At 39.9% G+C, this 21,634-nt stretch overlaps 1 protein-coding gene across 25 annotated transcripts in view; it reads right to left on the bottom strand.

Annotated features, from left to right (window-relative positions):
- The window catches only part of LOC123510326, a 732,954-nt gene that overhangs the window by 8,505 nt on the left and 702,815 nt on the right, over positions 1-21,634 (bottom strand). For 18 of the 25 annotated variants that reach the window (XM_045265385.1, XM_045265388.1, XM_045265389.1 and 15 more), the window contains 3 exons: positions 11,552-11,709; positions 8,308-8,405; positions 1,434-1,644 (listed from right to left, as the gene is read on the bottom strand). In XM_045265385.1, the coding sequence (XP_045121320.1) occupies positions 1,434-1,644; positions 8,308-8,405; positions 11,552-11,709 (467 nt within the window). The remainder of the gene's footprint in view (positions 1-1,433; positions 1,645-8,307; positions 8,406-11,551; positions 11,710-21,634) is intronic. The other 7 variants (XM_045265394.1, XM_045265390.1, XM_045265393.1 and 4 more) reach the window with 1 other exon arrangement.

The raw sequence follows: 21,634 nt of genomic DNA, 5'->3' as shown, positions 1-21,634 counted from the left end.
TAGGGACTTCTTGCATCTTACATTACTTTCTTTTGTTCCTGTGTTCGATTTCTCTGCCATGTATAGGTTAAATAGCCTTTTGCAATCCCAGTTCTTATGCTTGATCAGTTAACCTCTTCAATACTGAGACACATTTTTACCATGAGATTTGTGTACCATCACACCATTTTACTGACCATCAGAAAGTGTCTATGGAGGTCAGAAGATTAATGGCTATGGTTATCACTATTTCAATCCCCCACACGAGTTTCTGAAGCTGTATAAAATCACTAAATACTAAGAAAATGAATATGGAAGTGCGTCAAGGTACTGAAGGGGTTAAAGCTATACCAGGTTGCAAATCCACTGCGCTCCTTTCATTCCAGATTCATTCACACATCATTCACCTTTCATGTCGTCAGATTAAGTCAAGTCAGGTCACGTTGGGTAATCTAAGATATGGGGATTGGTTAGTACAGATGCTGGTGGTTGGTGGTGGTGGTGGTGGTGTCTAAGAGTACTGTCTACAGGTGAGGGTGTATCTATAGCAAGGCAGTGAAGTGATGGTGCATGTGAAGGAAAGTGTGTGTGTGTGTGTGTGTGTGTTTAGAAGGCAATTCAAGCATGTAAGGGTATATAAAAGATATGTATGTGTGCAAAGATAAAAAAAAAAAGTAATTACGCAGATGTAGCAAATTAGAAATCAGACACAAGAGCTGTAGTACTCGTAGAAGCAGATCAAGATAAAATAGCGTTTAATAATACAGGCGAAGAGCGGAATGTGGGTAGAAAAATATATATACAGATGGAATACCAAGACAGAAGCAATGAAACCTACTAGCAGATTGTCAAGAACAGGTGTGGGGCGCATGTAGCATATATAGAGCAGGTGTAAGTATTAAATCAAAGGGGCAGAGGGCGAGCGTGCCTGATGAGGACAGTGGACCATATTTTAAAACACTGCGCTCCTTCACCAAACTATTTCCAAGGGCCACTGAGAAGATTAGCCGGGTTTTCAATAACGTTTTAGTTAATAATGTAGATATCATGTTAATCTGTCATTAAAATCACATAAACACCCTTGAAAACCCGTGGAACTCAACTATTTTAGAGCCTTATGAAAATAGCGTTGATGCGGCGCAGAAGCGTTTCAAAATACTGGTTGCCACGTATTCAGAAACGCTTCGCTCCCTCACCGTAATTATTTTCAAAGGTCACATGAATGACTAACCGGGTTCTCATGACTGTTTCTCCTGCACATAACATAGAAACATTGTTTATCTGCCACCAGAACACAGAAAAACATCCTTGAAAACCCGTGTAGCTTTAAGTAGAGCCTTTGGAAAACAGTAGAGGCGCGGAGCGAGTGTTTCAGAATATGGCACAGATGGCTGGTGGCGGGGCGGGGCGCATGCACTGGTAAACGCGGTCTTCCAATGGCCTGGACATCCTACCTCCTCATTTCTGGCCTCACACACCCGATCCTCCTGCCTCAGCGTGCCCGTCAGGCTAAAGTGTACCTTCTTGGTGTCTAGGGCGTGGCGGGCGGGGCTGGCAGGTTGTGGGCTGTGGGTACGGGCAGGGTGGGCGTAGTGTGGCGTAGGGCTGCCTCCTCCTCCTCCACCTCCCACGCTAGGGTCGTGTGTGTTCTCGTAAACGGAATTGCTGTGGAGTGAAGAAGAGTTAATATGGGAAGGGAAAACAGAGGACAGGATTGGTTAACAGAGAGGTGGAAGAGAAGACAAGGAAAGTGAAAGAGATAAAAGGAAAACTAACACAAAGAAGGAAGGGAAATAAGAGAAAAGTTAGCAGGAAGGATGAAGGAGGGATTGTAACGTAAAGGTATAATGGACACTTAAAAGGAAAATATGAGAAAAATATTAACAGAAAGGTAGAAAACGGAAATGAAAAAAGGAAAAAGTGAAATACGTACCTTACCTACCATTTCTGCTGTGGGTCGGGGTAAAAATGGATAAAACAAAAGAAAAGTTAACAGAGAGGTAGAAGAGAAAAAAGGAAATAAAGAATGCAGTGTAAAAATGAAATGAAATACTCGCCTGAAAGAGACTTGAGTTAGTGGGATGCCGAGCAAGCCAAAGGTTAGTTAGGACTCGTAAAGTTGCCACAAAAATACAAGAAAAATGCAACTAACAAAGTCCACCCTCATCCAGCCCCCCCATTTTCCTGCCCCACTCGAAAAAAAAAGATGAAATAAAACAAAATAGAATAGAACGAGAATAAATAAATAAATATAAAGGAAAAACTGATCGATGGAAGATCTAACTTAAAAAAAAAAAAAAATGCATATACAAAAAAACAAATCGTAACAAACATCTGAAATCTCCCTAAAAAAAAAAAAAAGTAAAAAACAGCAAAATTATTTCAAGCGAATGTCAGAACGAAAAAAAAGAAATATAACGAAAATAATTGGAAGCAAAATGAAGAAAAAAAAAGTTAAAGGCAAACGTAAGATATAATAATAAAAAAAAAAAAATAGGAAATGAAGAAAGAGGAGAGGGAAGTAAAGAAGAAAAGGAAAGGGGAGATAGGAGAGGGAAAGAGAGAGGAGAAAGGAGGAGAGGAGGGACAATGAGAAGATGCGTGTGGAAAGAGGAGAGGAAAGACAGTGAGGAACATACCAGATAAGAAGAAGAGGAGGAGGAAGAGGAGTAGGAATAAAGGAGGAGAAGGAGGAAGAGGAGGAGGAGGAGGCGTAGCTTTTTTTTTTTTTTTCAATAGTGGGTCAACTTTTTAACAACGCACTGCCGGAATGAATAAAGCCATTAACTCGTGTGACAACTAAATACGCGAAAAAAATAACATTATAATTGCTATAAAATGCTTCGCTGTAATAAATAAATAAACAAATAAATAAAACGGAACACAATATAATGAACTGAAAAAAAAATCAACGAGAGAGAGAGAGAGAGAGAGAGAGAGAGAGAGAGAGAGAGAGAGAGAGAGAGAGATTCATTACATACTCTCCATCATCTTCAATATATTAAAATAGCAGAAGAGGAGGAGGAGGAGGAGGAGGAGGAGGAGGAGGAGGAGGAGGAGGAGGAGGCCATGTAACCAGTGTGGTGTAGCTTGAATATGATTGATAGTGAAGGCAGATGCACATTCATCTCTCTCTCTCTCTCTCTCTGGTGATGAGAGAGAGAGAGAGAGAGAGAGAGAGAGAGAGAGAGAGAGAGAGAGAGAGAGAGCAATCACCTATAACATGAACAACAACCAACTTACAGCTTCCCTCCCTCTCCCCTCTCCCCTCTCCCCTTCTCCTCTCCTCTCCCTCTCTCCCTAACTCACGAGGGTGGGCAAAGTTAATTACAGAGAACCAGAGCTGAATGCCAAACCAGCTCTGTTCTGATATTAATTTCCGATGCGATTAAATGGCTTTTTCCTCCTTTACTAGTCATTTTTTCTATCACTATCTACGCCTCCTTGTTTACCTTTCCTTCCTTTTTTGATTATATCCTTTCTTATTTTACGTGTATTCTCCTTTTTTCGTTTTTTTTCTGAAGTTTCTGTGTTCATCATTGTCTCCTTGTTTTCATTTTCTGTCTCGTTTTCTTTTTGTCTTCCTTTTTCCACCTATGTATTTCTCCTTTACCTTTCCTTGCCTTTTTGATTACATCCCTTCCTATTTTAATATTTATTCCCCTTCTTCGTTTCTTTCTTAGTTTCTGTATTTATCATTACGTCTCCTTGTTTTCGTTTTCTCTCTCGTTTTCTTTTTGTCTTCCTACTTTCCCTATCTATGTATTTCTCCTTTACCTTTCCTTGTCTTTTTTTTCTTTAATTATATCCCTTCCTATTTTACGTATATTCTCCTTTTTTTCATTTTTTTTCTTAGTTTTTGTATTTATCATTACATCTCCTTGTTTTCGTTTTCTCTCGTTGTTTCAGTTTTTCTTTTCCTATCTATGTATTTCTCTTTTCTCTCTCTTTTCTCTTTCCCTATTTCTATGCTTCGTAATAATCAACCTATTTTTTATCTCTCTTTTACAAACTTGCTCTCATGTCTCTTATTTCAATTAGTGCAAGTTTTCAGAGTTATTCAAATGTTTATAAGCAAAAAAAAAAAAAAAAAAAAAAAAAAAAAAAAATAGCGAACATAAAAGTAAATGAAATAATAATAAGAAACGAGGATGAAATAAAAAAAAGGATATGATTTAATTTGAGCTGGTGTAAGTACGATAATTGTTGGATTTTTGTACTGCAGGTATTCTGAAATGTGAATATATATATAAAAAGGATGAATAAATAAATGCCGTGAATTAAAACGAAGCGCAAGTAATTTATTGGCAGTCTATGGTAAATTTAGCTTTTTGCAAGTGTTTATTTATTGCGAAACATATAGATGGTCTGAATTTTACAACTTGTTTAGGAAAATATGTGGAAAAATAAATGTATCTCGTAAAATAAAAGAAACCGGATGTAGTTTATTGGTGATCTATGGTAAATTTGACTTTTCGTAAGTGTTTGCGTATTGGGAAATGTATGAGTGGTCTGAATTTTACTACTCGTTAAAAGAAGCTAAGGAAAATAAATGTGGCTTGTAAAATAAAAGAAAACGGATGTAATTTGCTGAAAGTCTTTGGTAAATATATAGTTTTACAAGTATCTATATATTTTTATTGTTAAATTTCAATACCTAGCGATAAGGAAGAAAAAGAAAAAAAAAAAAAAGGAAAAGACAAAAGTAATTCGTAAAAAAAAAAAAAAACGCATGTAATTCAATGGTGGTCAACAGCAATTATTTTTGTTCACAAGTATTTATGTATTCTGAAATATATTGGTAAACTGAGCACTGTTGGTTAAAAGTTGAGCGCCAGTTCAACTCTACCCACGCTATGAATACCTGCTGTAACTCCCCAAATGACAGGTGTACTAATTACTTCATGAAGGGTGTACCTGTGCTTAGCCCCTTCAGTTATGAGACGCATTTTTACCTTGATTTTTGGGTACCAGTAGACGATTTTATTTGCATTAGAGAGGGTCTATAGAGGTTAAAAGATTAACTTCTTCAGTACTGGTGTAGATATTTACTTTAAGTTATATGTATGATTAGACGATTTTATTGATTTTAAGAAGGGTCTATGAAGGTTAGAAGATTAATGGCTATAGTCTTCATTAACCTTCACTATTCTATTCCCCACATACGTTTCTGAAGCTGTGTAAAATCCCCCAATAGTAAGCAGATTGAATATGAAAATGCGTCATGGTACTGAAGATGCTAATGGCTGGAGTCTTTACTATTCCAATCCCAACATAACATTTTGAAGCTGTATAAAATCACCAAATTGTAGCCAGAATCAATATGAAAGCACGTCCTGGTACTGAAGTGATTAACCTTTGAAATGCAGATGTACACACCTTTCTCGCCCCCTTTATGCAATATGGGGCGCCTGAAGGTCTCGGGTCACGTGCTAAGGTCATGTCGCTACCAATCACTGCCGAACTAACTCAATACGCCCCCATACAGAAAATAAAGCTCTTGTTTTTTTTTAAGTCGACATTGATTGATAACTTTTTCTTTCATATTTAGTTTCGTTTTTATTCTTACTTCTTTTTTCTGGTATTTGTGATGTTATGTTTTTCTTTTTCATTTTTCGTATCTACGATTTGTTTTTATATCGTGTATTTTCGTTCTCAAAAGTGCATGGTGGTTGTTGCATGTTGCCCGCTCGTTTCATCTTCATCAATTTTCCTCCTTTTCTACCCTAACACCACCTCTTTCTCCTCCAACTCCTCCATCTCCTCCTCCTCCTCCTCTTCCTTCTCTTTCATCTTAAAAACAGCAAAAGAAAGTACATCTTCTTCTTCTTCTTCTTCTTCCTCTTATTCTTCTCCTTTACCATGCCTTCCTCTGTTTTCCTCTTTTCTTTTACACCTCTTACTTTTCTTTAAATTTCTATAACCCTACAGAGAGAGAGAGAGAGAGAGAGAGAGAGAGAGAGAGAGAGAGAGAGAGAGAGAGAGAGAGAGAGGAGGTGGAGGCAGGCTTATCAGGAATTGCTTTTTGTATGCGTAAGGAAACAGAAAACTTAGTTGCGTGGAAGAAAGAAAGAAAAAGAAAGAAAGAGAGAGAGAAAGGAAAACTTGGGCCGCCAGTTCAGTGACCTCACATCGGGTCAGTCTGGGGCGCCTCATGTGGGTGGTCAGGCGGTCACAAGAGGACATGAACCATTAGTTTCGGGTCCAATTAATCACATGAGCTTCCATGTTACTGCTAAGGCGTCACGTTAGGAGTCCAAGGTGTCACGCTATTGATTGAGGGATTGTTGCTCTATTGATCTGTTGTGGTAAGTCATTTGTTGCTATTGTTATTTTTTTATATTGTTTTTCCTCTTTCTTTACGTCCATTTTGTCTTTCGTAACCCAAACTGTTGTGAAATAAAAGCGATATACTTGGTCTTTTATCATTCCACGTGCTTTATTTCACTCCAACGAGATTACATTCTCGTGTAACGCGCAGTCAATTACATGTCCCGTTACGGCCGGCTCCCGTTACCTAAAAATTGGCGGACTGTTTGCTCCACACATACATTTTTTCTATTAATAAGTGCGCGGCCATTTTGCGTATTGCCGACAGTAATGCTTATTTATGCCTCGTTTCACTTCGCGACTTTTAAAGCTGAAGGCAACACGCGCGGCAATGAATTCCCCATTACCAAATTTCACTAAACAACGAGAATAAAGAAGTATTATAAAGATACTCTTAATTTGCATACGATTAACACCACTTGGCATTTAGATTAAGTGAATACATTGGAGAATAAAAAAAAAATCATATTAAAACGGGCAATTCTGCGTAATTAGTTGCTATAAATCGAGATTATGTTGGATTTTGAGGGGACAGTCCCGGGGCGGAGATGGAGGGACGGAGGGATAGCGGCGATTCTGACCCAGGGACCCGTGACCCTTGCTGGTGATCATCGGAGCGTCAGTCATTTGTTATTGAGAGAGAGAGAGAGAGAGAGAGAGAGAGAGAGAGAGAGAGAGAGAGAGAGAGAGAGAGAGAGAGAGAGAGAGAGAGAGAGAGAGAGAATAATAGATAAACTAGAAATATGCAACTTGACTGGCCTTCATTTTGAAATTTTGGACTTTTTGCTGTTTTTCATTATTTACTTTCTTCTTAGGTAAGCAAAAAAAAAAAAAAAGAAAAGAAAAAAAGAAAAGAAAAAACCCCACTCTTTTCTGTCCTTAGGCGACAATTTGAACGTGAAAGAAAATCAAGTAAACCAAATGAATAATAAGATAAACAACTAATAAAGGAAAAAAAAAAATAACACAAACACAAACACGAAAATATACATAACTAACTAATTAAACGAATAAACAGACACACAAAATACACGAACGAATCTGGAAAAAACAGAGAGAAAAAAAAAATGTCTGGTAAAAACGCTTACTTGCACAATACCAGTTTCGCAAGCGTCCCTAACCAGTGCATCAGTCACACAGTCAGCGGGTCAGCCAGGCAGTGGGCCAACCAATCACTCTTCCAGTCAACCCTCCAATCAATTTCCCAGTCAGTCGGCCAAGAGGTGGGAGTTTGAAAGGAAAGGAGCGGGCAGCAGTTACAGATACGTCACAAATGAACTGAAATGTATAGTGGAAGAGATAGGTAGTCAGTTAGTTGGTCAGTTTGGTTAAAGAGTGAGGCATTCAGTCACTCTGGCAGTCAATTAGCCTGTCAGTTAAGTGGGTAGAAAGAAAGTAAGTCGGTCACTCAGTCAGTCATTCAATTAGTCAAGTAGTCAGCCAGTAGATCAGTCAGTCAGTTAGCTGAATAGGCAACCACTCAGTCAATCAGTCACATCCTTCCTCGAAACTCTTTACAAACTCATCGAAAATCAAATCAAGGGTTTAAAGCGAGAAAGAAAGACGAGCTCAGTATAATAAAGAGAACAAAATTTAGAGACACACTTCATCACCACACATAAACACAAAGAAACTCTTGATAAATGAAGAAAAATAACCAGGAAATGCACCAGAGAAGAGGAGAGTCAACACAAAGAACCAGACAACAAACAGAGACACACACACTTCATCGCCACACATAAAACAAAAACCTTGATAAGTGAAGAGAAATAACCAGGAAGCGTACAGAGGAGAGGAGAGTCAACAGCAACAATACTACGCGTCTCTTATATTCACGAGATCCATTAGAGACTGTGGTGAAATGCGGAATCATCAAAGAAACTCAATAAAAAAGAAAAGAAAACCCGCCACGTCTTTCCAGCAAACACTTCCATACACAGGAGTTCAAAGGGAAGGAGACCAGAGCATAATTGAGAGCAAATACTTCAATAGACTTACGTTTTATTCATGTTGGAGTCTAGCAGGTTGTGTCTTCTGCTGTTCACATACACACCTGTCTCATCCATGTCTAGACCAGGCAGGTGTCCGTTGGGTACCTGTACATAAACACCTGTTAGACATACGTACATACACACATTCACGGACATATGGTTAAAAATACTACAACTTTGAAAATAATGAGAATATAATAATTTTTTTTCCTTTTTGATTTCCTGCTAACTTAATAATTGTTACGAGAAAGAGAGAGAGAGAGAGAGAGAGAGAGAGAGAGAGAGAGAGAGAGAGAGAGAGAGAGAGAGAGAGAGAGAGAGAGAGAGAAAAGGAGAGCACGAGGGGTGAAGGTGGAGGAAACTTAACATGAGTGAGGAAAAAAAAATTATAGGTATTGGTTGGATGCTGTTTCCTGGGCAACGCTCACCAACCTCTCTCTCTCTCTCTCTCTCTCTCTCTCTCTCTCTCTCTCTCTCCCACCTCACATGTACATTTCAATTCCTTTCATCTCTGTTTCCCCACTGCTCTCTCTCTCTCTCTCTCTCTCTCTCTCTCTCTCTCTCTCTCTCTCTCTCTCTCTCTCTCTTTCATACCTTAATTTTCTCCCACACTTCCTTACATTAACGTTTAAAATTTCTCTTACCTTTCACCTTTTAACTCTGCATACGAGATTCTTCCCTCCATCTTCTCTACAATTCTTCCCTCCTTTCCTCCAATATTCCCCTTTTCTCTCCCTTGGTTTTCCCCTCTTACCTTCATCACCTTTTTTTATTTCCCTCGTCCCTCCATCATCACTCTTATTTTCCTCGCTTCCTTCTTCCTCTCTCTCTCTCCTCTCTCTCTCTCTCTCTCTCTCTCTCTCTCTCTCTCTCTCGACACCTCACTGATTCATTACCTCGATAACTCAACACCTCACCAATCTACCTTTACCTTCCTTCCTCCCTCCCTTTTTTCCTTCCTTTTCTTCCTTCTTCCTTCATTCTTTTATTCATGTTATTGATTTTCTTTTGCTCTCGTTTTCTTTCTCTTTTTTTTTTTCGTTTTTTATGTATATGTGTATTTTCGTTTGAGTTTTGAAGGTGCGTGTGTGTATTTATTTATTCTTTTTTTTTGTCAGTCCCTTTGTTCGTGTTTTTTTTTTGTTATTTTTTTGGGGTTGTGTTTTATTTATTTATTTATTTATTTTTTCTCTCTCTTTGTGTTGTTTTTATGCTTTATCATCCAACACTTGTATATATATTTTTTGTTTTGTTTTCTTTACATGCAACGTCCCTGAAACATTTAACCTTCGTAATTACTCTCTCTCTCTCTCTCTCTCTCTCTCTCTCTCTCTCTCTCTCCTTATTTGTGTTGTTTTAATGCTTTATCATCCACCACATTTCATTTTCTTGTTTTCTTTTACGTATTACCCCACTGAAATATTCGTAACTGCTCTCTCTCTCTCTCTCTCTCTCTCTCTCTCTCTCTCTCTCTCTCTCTCTCCTATCTCCACCCTGCCAGGAGGGATATATGAGCGATTCCCACAACCAAAGTTTAATGGAGTTATAAAAGGGAGCAGAAATTTCTTGTTACTGTTGTAGAGAGAGAGAGAGAGAGAGAGAGAGAGAGAGAGAGAGAGAGAGAGAGAGAGAGAGAGAGTTTCTTTTCGTTCTTTCTTTCTTTCTTTCTTTCTTTCAGGCAGTCCCCTCAGATTAATTCCGTGGGTGTTTCTTTTCAGTCCCTTTGTCTAGAGAAGAAATGAAAGTAAAAATAAAAGATGCAGAAAAAAAAGAGAAACAGCAGAGTCGTCAAAACAAAAATGTGCAAAAATATTGATGGAGAGTGAGACTTGCAAATAAAAGTGATGTAAAAGTGATATACATGTATTTGTCTGTGAGAGAGAGAGAGAGAGAGAGAGAGAGAGAGAGAGAGAGAGAGAGAGAGAGAGAGAGAGAGAGAGAGAGAGAGAGAGAGAGAGTTACGATGAAAATAAACGTGAATGCTACACGCGAACAAATGATATAAATGTGTGTGTGTGTGTGTGTGTGTGTGTGTGTGTGTGTGTGTGTGTGTGTGTGTGTGTGTGTGTGTGTGTGTGTGTGTCTGTTCGCGTTTGTGATGGAAAACATTAATATATTAAAGGATGTAAACAGAATCTCTCTCTCTCTCTCTCTCTCTCTCTCTCTCTCTCTCTCTCTCTCTTACATGTAGGCTTGTAATTATCCGCGTGGCCAATTTACACAGAAATCCTCCAAATTCGTTGAAAAGAGCGGGCACAAGCTTTCATTACAATTATTAACAATATTATCAAACATCAAGTCCAATTTGCGCACACAAAAAGCAACTAAAACAACGAATGTGAGGTTGAAAAATTGCATTAATTGAAAACATTCCTCTATTTTGTTTTAAACACTTCTTCGGATATGGGTATTTTTAGAAAGGTGTGGGAACGGAGGGCATTTTCCTAACGTGTGTGTGTAATTCTCAGACAAAAATGAAGTTGTGAATAGTACACGTATGAAGATTTTTTTTGTTTTGAATTTACTTCCATATTTGAAAAGTTTCCTGCTATATGTTAAAAGAATGCATTTCAACTATTTCTATTACTATCTTAACCTTCTGTGTGTAAAATTTTGAACGTAATAAAAAGAGATGATTAGAAATGCATTTAAACTTGCATCCACTAACTTCCGAAAGCATTGTATATTGAATTTTAGAGAAACAAATGGAATAAAATGATTAAAAGGGTTTTAGAGCATTTTTTTTCTATCTACATATACCCTAATTAGTATCAATATAAGTGAAAAGAAGTGTATTATCATGTTTACCTTACAAATAACCTATACCATAACTGTTAACCTGTAAAAGACGCGAATCATCTTGTATATATTATGTTTAACGTGCACAATACCTTTTAGGGCAAGTTTCTAGTTTATATCTTGTCTTTTGAGCTAGAATCCATAAAAAAGTAAAAAAGAAGCGTGTTATCTCATATACCCAACACAGTAACTCTCATCCTGCAAGAATTAATAATCCCTTCACTACTGGAACGCATTTTTACCTTGAGCTTTTGGTATAACTAGACGATTTTATTGACATTAGGAAGGATCTATGGAGGTCAAAAGATTGATAGCCACAGTTTTTACTATTTTAATCACCACATAAGTATCTAAAGCTGCATAAAATCATATAGTAAGCAGAATGAATATGAAAACGTGTCATGGTACTGAAGAGATTAAGAAACTCGCCACAAATCATGCAAGACACGCACCTTGTAGCCCTCTGGCGGCGGCTTATAAGGCGGGGTGAGGCTCAGGTCCACGAAGCGCTCTGGTTGGTCGCCGCCCCTGGTGCTCTCATCCTCATTGGTCGGCGCCCCGTAGCTCCAGCTGGCGGACTGAACCTTGTGGCGGGAGTGGTAGGGAGGCGCTGCGGGAGGAGAGAAGACGCTTTGTTTATGATGTACTGTTGGTATTATTGTGATTAGTATTCCTATATTTAGAAACGGTGCAAGAAGGAGAAAAAATAAAAGAAAAGAACACCTGACATCAATAACTACTACTACTATTACTATTATTAAGAAGCCCTCTCATTAAAGACCAACAAGGAATCCTAAATTATTAACGCTCAACACGAGGAAGCAAACACACGAAGACGCAATAACACCCGATCTTCACAAACATCTACACCATCATTACCAAGTAGGGAGGATCAATTTTCCACCTTAAATCGCTGAGCAGACGCCTCGGGGAAGGATAAATGGAGAGACGCAGGAGGAGAGCTGCAAATTCACGCGAGGTCACAAAATATCAGGTGTAAGAAGGTCAAGGTTGCCAGGTAATCTTACGAAAGTGCCACAGAACATCAAAGAGCGAGGGTGAAAGAGTGCCAGAGAAAGTGGACAAGAAGTGCCAAAGGGGAAAGATAAGGGAGTGTGGTAGGAGTGGTGAGGATGGTATGAGGTGTCAGTGGCGAATATGCTGAGTGCCAGAGGGGAAAGGAGGTGCCAAAGGGAGTGGATAAGAAGAATCAGTGCCTGGAAACACAGTGCAGGGCCAGTGGGGGTAAATAAGAACGGTATCATGGATCAAGAACATGAGGGGAGGAGGAGAGGGAGCCAGGGGATATGAGGAAAGCTGATGGTGGTGGCATGGGAGAAGGAGAGGGAGGGAGAGTGCCAGCGGGAGATTAAGAGTGCCACACAAGTTCAATAATGCGGGGGAAACTTCATCTCAAGGCGAGGAGGTAAGGAAAGAAAAAAAGAAAAAAGGAAAAAAACCAGGACTGTCTTCAGAATTGACGTGGGCTGGTGATAATGCCAGAAGTGGATGAGGGAGGCGTCATGGGGCGATGAGGGGCGAAGAAGGGGCGAATTAGGGGTAAAAGAAGGGTGAAGGAAAGGTTGTACTGTGCAATAGGGGGGAGGGAGGTAAAGGGGTGAGTGTGAGAAGCATAGCGTGGCACTGTGGCACTCGTAAACTCTCTGAGACACACTAATTCCGGGTGGCACATCTGCTTCGCTTGCGTCCCGACCACAGGGCAGACTTGTGGCCTTTTATTATATGCGATAGTGCGGCAGGGAGCGAGGGAGAGGGTGAGGGAGAAGGGAGAGAGGGAGGGAAGGAAAGGAGGGGGAAAAAGAGAGACACAGCAAAGAAAGAGCAGAGGGGCGGGGAAAGAAAGAGTGAGGGAGAAAAGGAGAGGAAAGAAGGAAAAGGGAGTGTGGGAGAGAAGGAGACTGGAGGAAGGAAGAAGAGCTAAGAGAAAAGTAGGGAAAATAGGAATTAAAGACCTGAAGGCAAAAAGTGGAAGGAAAGGGAAAAAATATGAATGAAAATGAAAAAGGGATGTTTAAAGGTCTGAAAGAAGAAATAAAGGGGATTTTTAAATAGGGAAAGGAAGGAAGGGGAAAGTAAGGAATTAATCACCTGTACAGATGGAAAAAAGAGGACACTTACCTGTAGTGAGGGGAAAAAAGGGGTACTTGACTACAAGAAACGGGAAAAGGAGAATTTGACTATCTCTAGGGAGGTAAAAAAAATGAGGACATATTTGAGGGGAATGGGGAAAAATTTAATGGTTTGTGGGGACGAGGAGGGGAAGGGGGAATGCTTAAGAATCTGTAGTGAGGAGAAAAAGTGAGGAACCTATACATTTGTGGGGAGGGGAGGATACGATTTCACATGTGGCGAGGTGGGGGGAAAACCGAGGGATTCGTGATTAGAGGAAAGAAAAAATAGAGAGAAAGAGTGAGAGGGGAAAAAAGAGGAGAGTTAAATTACGGATTTGTAGGGAGAATGCAAAAATAACTTAGGGTTACTGAGGGAGGGGAAGGGAGAATAACTTAAGGATTTATAAAGGAAGGAGAGAGAGAGAGAGAGAGAGAGAGAGAGAGAGAGAGAGAGAGAGAGAGAGAGAGAGAGAGAGAGAGAGAGAGAGGGGCGGGGAGGTGTCTTAAGGGATTCATGGAGAGGGAGGAGAGGTATCCTAATAACCTTGAATTATCCAGGTTATATTTCTGAAGCATCTGAACGAAAACGAATATAGAATAAAAATAAATGAATTAAAACTTATATCATATTCGTTAAAGGAGGAGAAGGAGGAAGAGGAAGAGGAAGAGGAAGAGGAAGAGGAAGAGGAAGAGAAAGAGGAGGAGGTACGTCCATTACTCCCCTCTTTCGTTCCCCACATCTGACATCTGGATTTGAAGTTTAAGAGAAAAGCGAATTATGACACAGGTATGAGGACAAGAAAGGCGACAAAGGAGGAAGAAGAAGAAGAAGAGGAGTTGGAGGAGGAGGAGGAGGAGGAGGAGGAGGAGGAGGAGGCGGCAAAAGCACATAAAAACAAATAGAAAGGAGACAAAATAAATAGGAGCCAGTCAAGAGGAACGGGAGGAGGAAGCTGGAGAGAAAAAAAAGAAGGAAACAAGAAAGAATCGCGTGGAAGAGAAGAAAGGAGGAGGAGAGCAGGAGAAGAGGAGAACAGTAGGAGAGGTGGAGGAAGAGGAGGGTGAGAAAGAACCCGAGAAACAGGAAACATAAATAACAAAGTGGGCAAAACAAAGGTGGTAGAGGAGTGAAATAAACAAGAAAGGAGTGAAGGAGTGAAGGAAGGAGTGAAGGAAGGAGTGAAGGAGAGTGAAGGGCACGGACGGTAGGGTACAGGTAGGCTTGAATAGTGTGGTGGATGACAGGGGATCAACAAAAGCTTAAGATCAGACGGGAGGCGATACGACATGCGAACACAACCACCACCACCACCAACACCACCACCATCACCACCACAACTCTAACGCCATATTGAGAAACGCTTCCCTGTCTCACCACGACCATTTTCAAAGACCACAGAGACGATTAGCCGAGTTCTAAAGAGTATTTGTCCTGTTGATAGTGCGGGAATCTTCTTAACATGTCATTAGAATTAAAGAAACATCCTTTGAAATTTGTGTCACTTCAATTAAAACACTGCGAATATAGTGAAGGCGCGGCTCGGAAGTGTTTCAGAATATGCTTCTATACATTGTCATAACACTATCCTGTCACTATCACAATGCAATACCACCTCAGTCTCACCATTAGAACATTAGTGTATCATTAGCAAGACACTCCACAATTATTTCAGCCTCTCACCTTCAAAACACTATACTCATCAGCGCTTCTTTTTCACCATCACAAAAAATAACACAATCTCTCACTATCACAACGCCATGCACTATAATCACAGCACTATTGCATCACTATCACATCACTAGAATAACACTATCTCTCCCTATCAAACCTTCGTCTTTCACAACATCACTTTTAGTTCACTATTAAAACACTATTAATCCCACATAAAAATAAAAGAACAACATAAATATTAAATAAGTCAGTTCTGAAGGCGTCTTAACCCCCTCAGTACTGGCACGCATTCTTACTTTGAGTTTTGAGTATGATTCGGCAATTTCATTTACATTAGGAAGGTTGTATGGAAGTCAGAAGATTAATAGCCAGAGTCTTCACTGTTTCAACCCTCACATAACTCTCTAAAGCTGTATAAAATCACCAAATAGTAACCACAATGAATATGAATACTCTTTAGAGATTATTACCAAACCAATGATCAACTAACTATAATAAAAACAGCATTAAACTACACCAAAATAGCAGATAACGAGGATAAAAAGACGGTAAGTAACAGGCGGAGGATGTTTATTGTGTCACATCCACGTCTGCTAAATGGTACTGGAGGAAGAGGAAAATGCACCAAGGACATGAAATACCTTCGTGTGGAATTGGCCAGTAAATGAAGAAAAACATGAAAAAAACAACACAACTTTCATTAAGATAGCATGCGAGGCTGCAACATAGCCACCGACATTCATGAAGATCAAGTGTGTGTGTGTGTGTGTGTGTGTGTGTGTGTGTGTGTGTGTGTGTGTGTGTGTGTGTGTTGCCCTGCGTGTGCGTGCTTAACAATACTTACATGCTCATAATATAAAGCAACAGAAGAAAAGGAACTAAATTGAGCAGCGCCACACACACACACACACACACACACACACACACACACACACGAAAAGGAGAGAAAGACGGGAGAAAGAGAAAAATAGAAAAAAAAAATTCTAATAATCTTGCATGTCTGTCTGTTCTTTAGTGCTGACCTGACCCTCTCCCTCTCTCTCTCTCTCTCTCTCTCTCTCTCTCTCTCTCTCTCTCTCTCTCTCTCTCTCGCGGGCGTAAATTGCTTCCGTTCTTGTTATGTGAAGGGAATGTATTTTTACAGATTAAAAACAACTCTATATGATTAGTTATGGGGCAATATATTGGACATTTGAATTGGTCATAATTACGCGTTATAATAGCGGTGATGGTGCGGTGTTGGTAGTGGTGGTGGTGGTGGTGGGACGGAGCAAGAGAAAAAAGAGAGTACGAGGGGAAAAGCAGAAAAAATCGCATGAGGGGGAAAAGAGAGAAAGGTACAAGTAAAGGGAAGGAAAAAGTTATGGTTCTGATGGTGAAAGAAGGAAAAGAAGAGAGGGATAAAGGATAAAGATAGAAAGAAAAGGGAAGATGGAGATTCGTGAATGGTGACTGCAAGGGAAAAAGGAAACACACGAAGGAAAAAAAAGGGTGGAGAATTAACGTGTGATGAGGGAGACAAGGAAAAAGTAAAAAGAAACGAAAAAAAAGAAAAAAGAAAAGTAGGGAGTAAGAAGAGGAACATAATTACTCTAATGGTGACGAGGGAAGTGCTCACGGAGAGGAAAAAAAAGAGAAAAAGAAGAGTAAAAGAAAATAAGGAAAAAGAAAAGGACAAAAATTGAAAAAAAGAAAATTACAAAGGAAATATGAAAAGATAGGGAAAAGAAAAGCGTAAAGATAAGAAAGATAGAGAAAAGAAAGGCAGAAAGGGAGATAAGAGATAAAAGCAATAAAGAGCAAGAGGAACACAGGTATTAAAGGTCTGTGTGTGAGGTGAAAGAGGAACAAGAGGAAGGCAAGAGAACACCAGGTATATTAGAGGTAAGTTTAACCCTTTGCCTCCTTCCTCTTACCTGGTCCTTTCCTCCCTCCCTCCCTCCCTCTCTCCATTCCACCTTCCCTCCTTCCCTCCCTCCTTTTCTCCTTCCTAACTTCCCTCGCCCACTAAAGAGAGAGAGAGAGAGAGAGAGAGAGAGAGAGAGAGAGAGAGAGAGAGAGAGAGAGAGAGAGAGAGAGAGAGAGAGAGAGAGAGAGAGAGAGAGAGAGAGAGAGAGCAATTTATAATAATGATGCAGGCGTAGAGAAAACTGAGGTAATGAATGCCCGCGCGCGCGCACACACACACACACACACACACACACACACACACACACACACACACACACACACGAGCGAAATCTTCCTCATAACTCAATTGAGAGAGAGAGAGAGAGAGAGAGAGAGAGAGAGAGAGAGAGAGAGAGAGAGAGAGGAAAAAAAGTTAAAAAGACCCGTACGGCGAACTCTGGAAAAATAAGACAGAAAAAAGCGAAACAGGAAAACTTTACCAATATATTTCAAGTGATGACACACACACACACACACACACACACACACACACACACATACAGTTCATCCCCCGTCACCTCTCTCTCTCTCTCTCTCTCTCTCTCTCGCTAATGACCTGGCTGGAATATTCCCTAAACCCATCCAAAATGGTGACGTTAAAACCGATGCAGCTTACTGACTCACTTTTCCTCCCAAACGAACCCGGAATGAGACGCTTCGGGACTCGACGAAGCTTCGAACTTTCAAACTCCGTCATTTTGGGTAATTTTTGTCATTATTGCTAGAATTTTAGGTATTATTGTAACTCATTTTAGGTGACTGAATTATTTTAAGTTTTATGTTATTTCTCTCTCTCTCTCTCTCTCTCTCTCTCTCTCTCTCTCTCTCTCTCGTACCGACCGTCCTTGCGCTGTAGCTTAAAAGTGCAAGGAAAAGGAGGAGAGAAAGGGAAGAGGAGAGAGAGAGAGAGAGGGAAAGAAAATGGAAGAGAAGTGATACAAGAAAGGAGAAAGAAGGAAAAAATAAAGAAAATAGAAAAAAATGACAATCAGTAAAGTAAAAGAAAAAGAAAAGCAAGAAAATAAGAAAGAAAAACAAATAAATAAATCCAAAGCAGAAATTGGAGCAAGGAAATAGCACTGAAGAATAAGAGAAAGGAGGAATAAGAAAGGAAAAGAGAAAACTCAAGGAAAAAGTAAAGAAATGGAAAAGAAGGAAACAAAGTGGGAGGAAACAGATGTGTGAGCGTCTGTGTCCCCCTCCGAGTCGTCCATCACCCCCTCCCCCCTCCGCTGGGACCCAAGAAGGGGGGGGGGTAGGAAGGGAGGAAGGAATGAAGGGAGAGATGAGGAATAGGAGAGAAGGAGGACGAGGGGAGGTGGTGAGGGAGGAAGGCAGACGTGAAATGGCGAAGGAGGGGAGATAGGGAAGAAGGGAGGAAAGCTGGGTAAGGGGGAGGGAAGGAGGAAGGAGGGAGAGAAGGGAGAGATGAGGAATAGGAGAGAAGGAGGACGAGGGGAGGTGGTGAGGGAGGAAGGCAGACGTGAAATGGCGAAGGAGGGGAGATAGGGAAGAATGAAGGAAAAGAGGAAGGAAGAAAGAAAGGGAGGAGCGAAATTAGGAAGGGTAAAGATAGATAAATAAAGGTAAGAAATAAATAAGGAAGAGGAAAGGAAAACAGGATCTCAAAGAATAAAAGAAAAAAAAGGACAGGACGATGGAATATGAGAAATAAAGAAAGATAGTAACGAGAGAGATAAATAAAAAGAAAAAAACTTGTTCAAAGCGTGAGAGAAAATGCATGAAGGAGGAGGAAGAAAATTAAACTGCAAAGAGAAGAATGGGAGGAAGAGAGGAAGAAACTAGATGAAAGTGTGTGACGGGGAGGAAATTTAAGAGGGAGGAAGAGGAAGAGGCTGAAGAAGAGTAAACTGCAACGGATATGGAAGAGGAAGAGGAGGATGGGAGAGAGGGAGGGACGAAAGGGGGTGAGAAGAGGAGGGTAAAGAAAAGAGGCATGAAGGCAAGGGAAGGAAGGGAGGGAGAGAAAAGGGAGAGGGAAGAAAAGAGAACCACAGCCTTCCTCTCCCTCTCCCTCCTCCACGTTATTACCGCAAGAAAATCAATACACAGGTATAAACACACACACACACACACACACACACACACACACAGCAGGTGCACACACAAGTACATGTACATGGAAAAAAATACCTTCACACACACTTAAGTAGACACTGGTTTATGTTAATGACACACACACACACACACACACACACACACACACACACACACACACACTATACAAATACTAGGAAATTTTATAGATAACTTCTCTACCAGCTCTTCTTAAAATCAACGACAGTAACAGGAAAACAATTATTCCTTCCCACAACCACCTTCTCCTCCCTTTCAAGGTGAAATTAAACCCACTACAAAGACTTTCTCCTCAGTACTCGCAGATAATTTATTTGGTTTAGAACTTGTACTCCACGCGACTCTTGTTTCCCCACGTGGTCTTATCTCTCCTTCATGTTTAATATTCTCCTCTCCATCTCCCTTGTCCATCTTCCTCTCTCTATTATTTCTTTTTCATCTCATCTCGTTCGTATTCTGTCTAATTTTTTTCTCTCTTCCTTTTGTCTACTTTTGTATTTGTCATTTTCATCTTTTTCCTTCATATATTCTTTTTTTCAGACTTTTCCTTCAGTTTTTTTGTTTTGCCTTGTATCGTTTTTATACTTCATCTATTTTTCTCTTATATTTTTCATTCCTTCTCTTCCACCTTTCCTCACACGAAATTTATAGTTGTTTTTTCTTCTTTCATTACTTTTCTTCTTATCATCCATCTAAACTTCCTCTTCATTCACACACTCATCTCCTCTGTCCTTCATGTCTTCTTTGTCATACTTCATCTCCCTTCTACTCCTTCTTTTTTCAGACCTTCCCTTCAGTTTTCGCTTTCTCTTTCTTGTATCTTTATTATTTTTATCTACTTTTCTCATATCTTTCATTCCTTCTCTTCCACTTTACCTCACACAAAATTCATGGTTAGTTTTTCTATTACTTTTTTCCTCATCATTCATTTAAACTTTCCATTCCTTCACTCAAACTTCATTCACACACTCACCTCTTCATGCCTTCTCTACCATCGTTCACCCTTCTACTCTTCTTTTCCACTGTCCCTGCCTGCCTTACCAGTGTCTCTTCCTTCTCATCATCCCTATCTCTGCTTCCGTAATTAAGCCCAACCCTAGCACATAAAAGCAGCCTCTCAAATCCCTACACTGGCCTGTAATGCGTCTCAAAAATCTAAAAATAAGGTTCCAAATCCCTCAGATTACTCCATCACACCTGCTTGAGAGGAGAAGAGAGGAGAAAAGAGGAGAAAATAAAAGATGAGGAGGAGTTGAGAAGTGATGAGTAAGGAGTTGTGAAGAAAGCAGAATCGTAAACAGGATATAGAATAAAAGAAAGGATGAGGATAAAGAGGAGGATGAGTTAAGAAGCAGGGAATAAATAGAGAAGAAAGAAAAAATATACTGGAGGGAAGAAGAAGAGAATAAGTGATGAAAAACAGGAGGAAAAGAGAGTAAAGGATAAGAATAAAGAACGGAATAAAGGTAGGTAGGCAAAATAGGCAATGAGGAAGAGGAAATAGATGGAGGGAAGAATTGAATTGCTAACTGAAGGATGAAAGAAAATGAAGGAGCGAAGGAAGAATGCAGAAAAGGAGAAAGAAGGGAGGGAGTAAGAAAGGCAAGTTAAGGGAAAGGAGAAAATAAAAGACGAGGTTAGGGGAAGATGAAAGGAAAGGAGGAAAAAAATGATCGTAAAGAGGGGGAAGGCACGAAGGGAGAATAGAGGAAGGAAGATAAGGAGGGATAAAAGGAAAGAATCGAGGAAAGAAGAAAGGCCAAGAGGGAAAAAAAATCATAAGCACTGTCTGGAAACTTGTAATGATAATAATGCTGCTGACTTACAACCACGACTATGAGAATTTATGCTACTGCTACTTTAATTATTCCTAACACTATTACTACTACCACCACTACTACTACTACTACTACCACCACCACCACTATTACTAAAACCACTCTTTATTCTGTATATATACTATAACATTTCTACTAAATCAATTACTAAAACAACAGTAACTAAAAGAATAACTATTACTACTTAAAAACCAACTATTCCAACACTCCTTACTACTGTTACTACCACTATAACTATTCCTCTGCTAGAATTACCTTAACAACAATAAGCACAAGGAAAACTATTACAACTTGAAAACAAATTATAACTACCACTAACTCTGCCATTATAATTGTTTCCTACCTTCCCTGAGTGCTATTACCCATTACTGTTAAAAAAAAAGCACAGCCACAACAACAATAACTTCTATGTAGAATAACAACACTTTTAATTGCTTCATCCCGTCAGTGTTGCCACCACCGTCGTGTTTTCTCGCTTCTCAATCCATAACACGTTGCTCGCACACTGAGGCGAAATTTAATTAACTACAAGGTAAAGGTGAAACTGCAAGGGACAGGTGATATAACAGGTTTACAAGGCCATCTCTCTCTCTCTCTCTCTCTCTCTCTCTCTCTCTCTCTCTCTCTCTTCGAAGCAGATAAGGAGGAGGAATAAGAATCGGAATATGAATTGGCAATCTCTCTTGTCGCCCCATCTCTCTCTCTCTCTCTCTCTCTCTCTCTCTCTCAGAAATCAGTGAAGGATGCTGAGATGGCGGAGAATAAAGAAAATAAGGAAAAAAAGAAGGGAAGGATGGATAAGTAGGGAGAGGAGAGTAAAGAGAAGGATGAAGAGGAAACAAGAAT

The sequence above is a fragment of the Portunus trituberculatus genome, chromosome 28, assembly GCF_017591435.1.
Source record: "Portunus trituberculatus isolate SZX2019 chromosome 28, ASM1759143v1, whole genome shotgun sequence".
In the NCBI taxonomy this organism is placed as follows: Eukaryota; Metazoa; Arthropoda; class Malacostraca; order Decapoda; family Portunidae; genus Portunus; species Portunus trituberculatus.
Note: the sequence above shows the minus strand (reverse complement) of the source record. Positions and strands in the feature narration are given on the sequence as shown.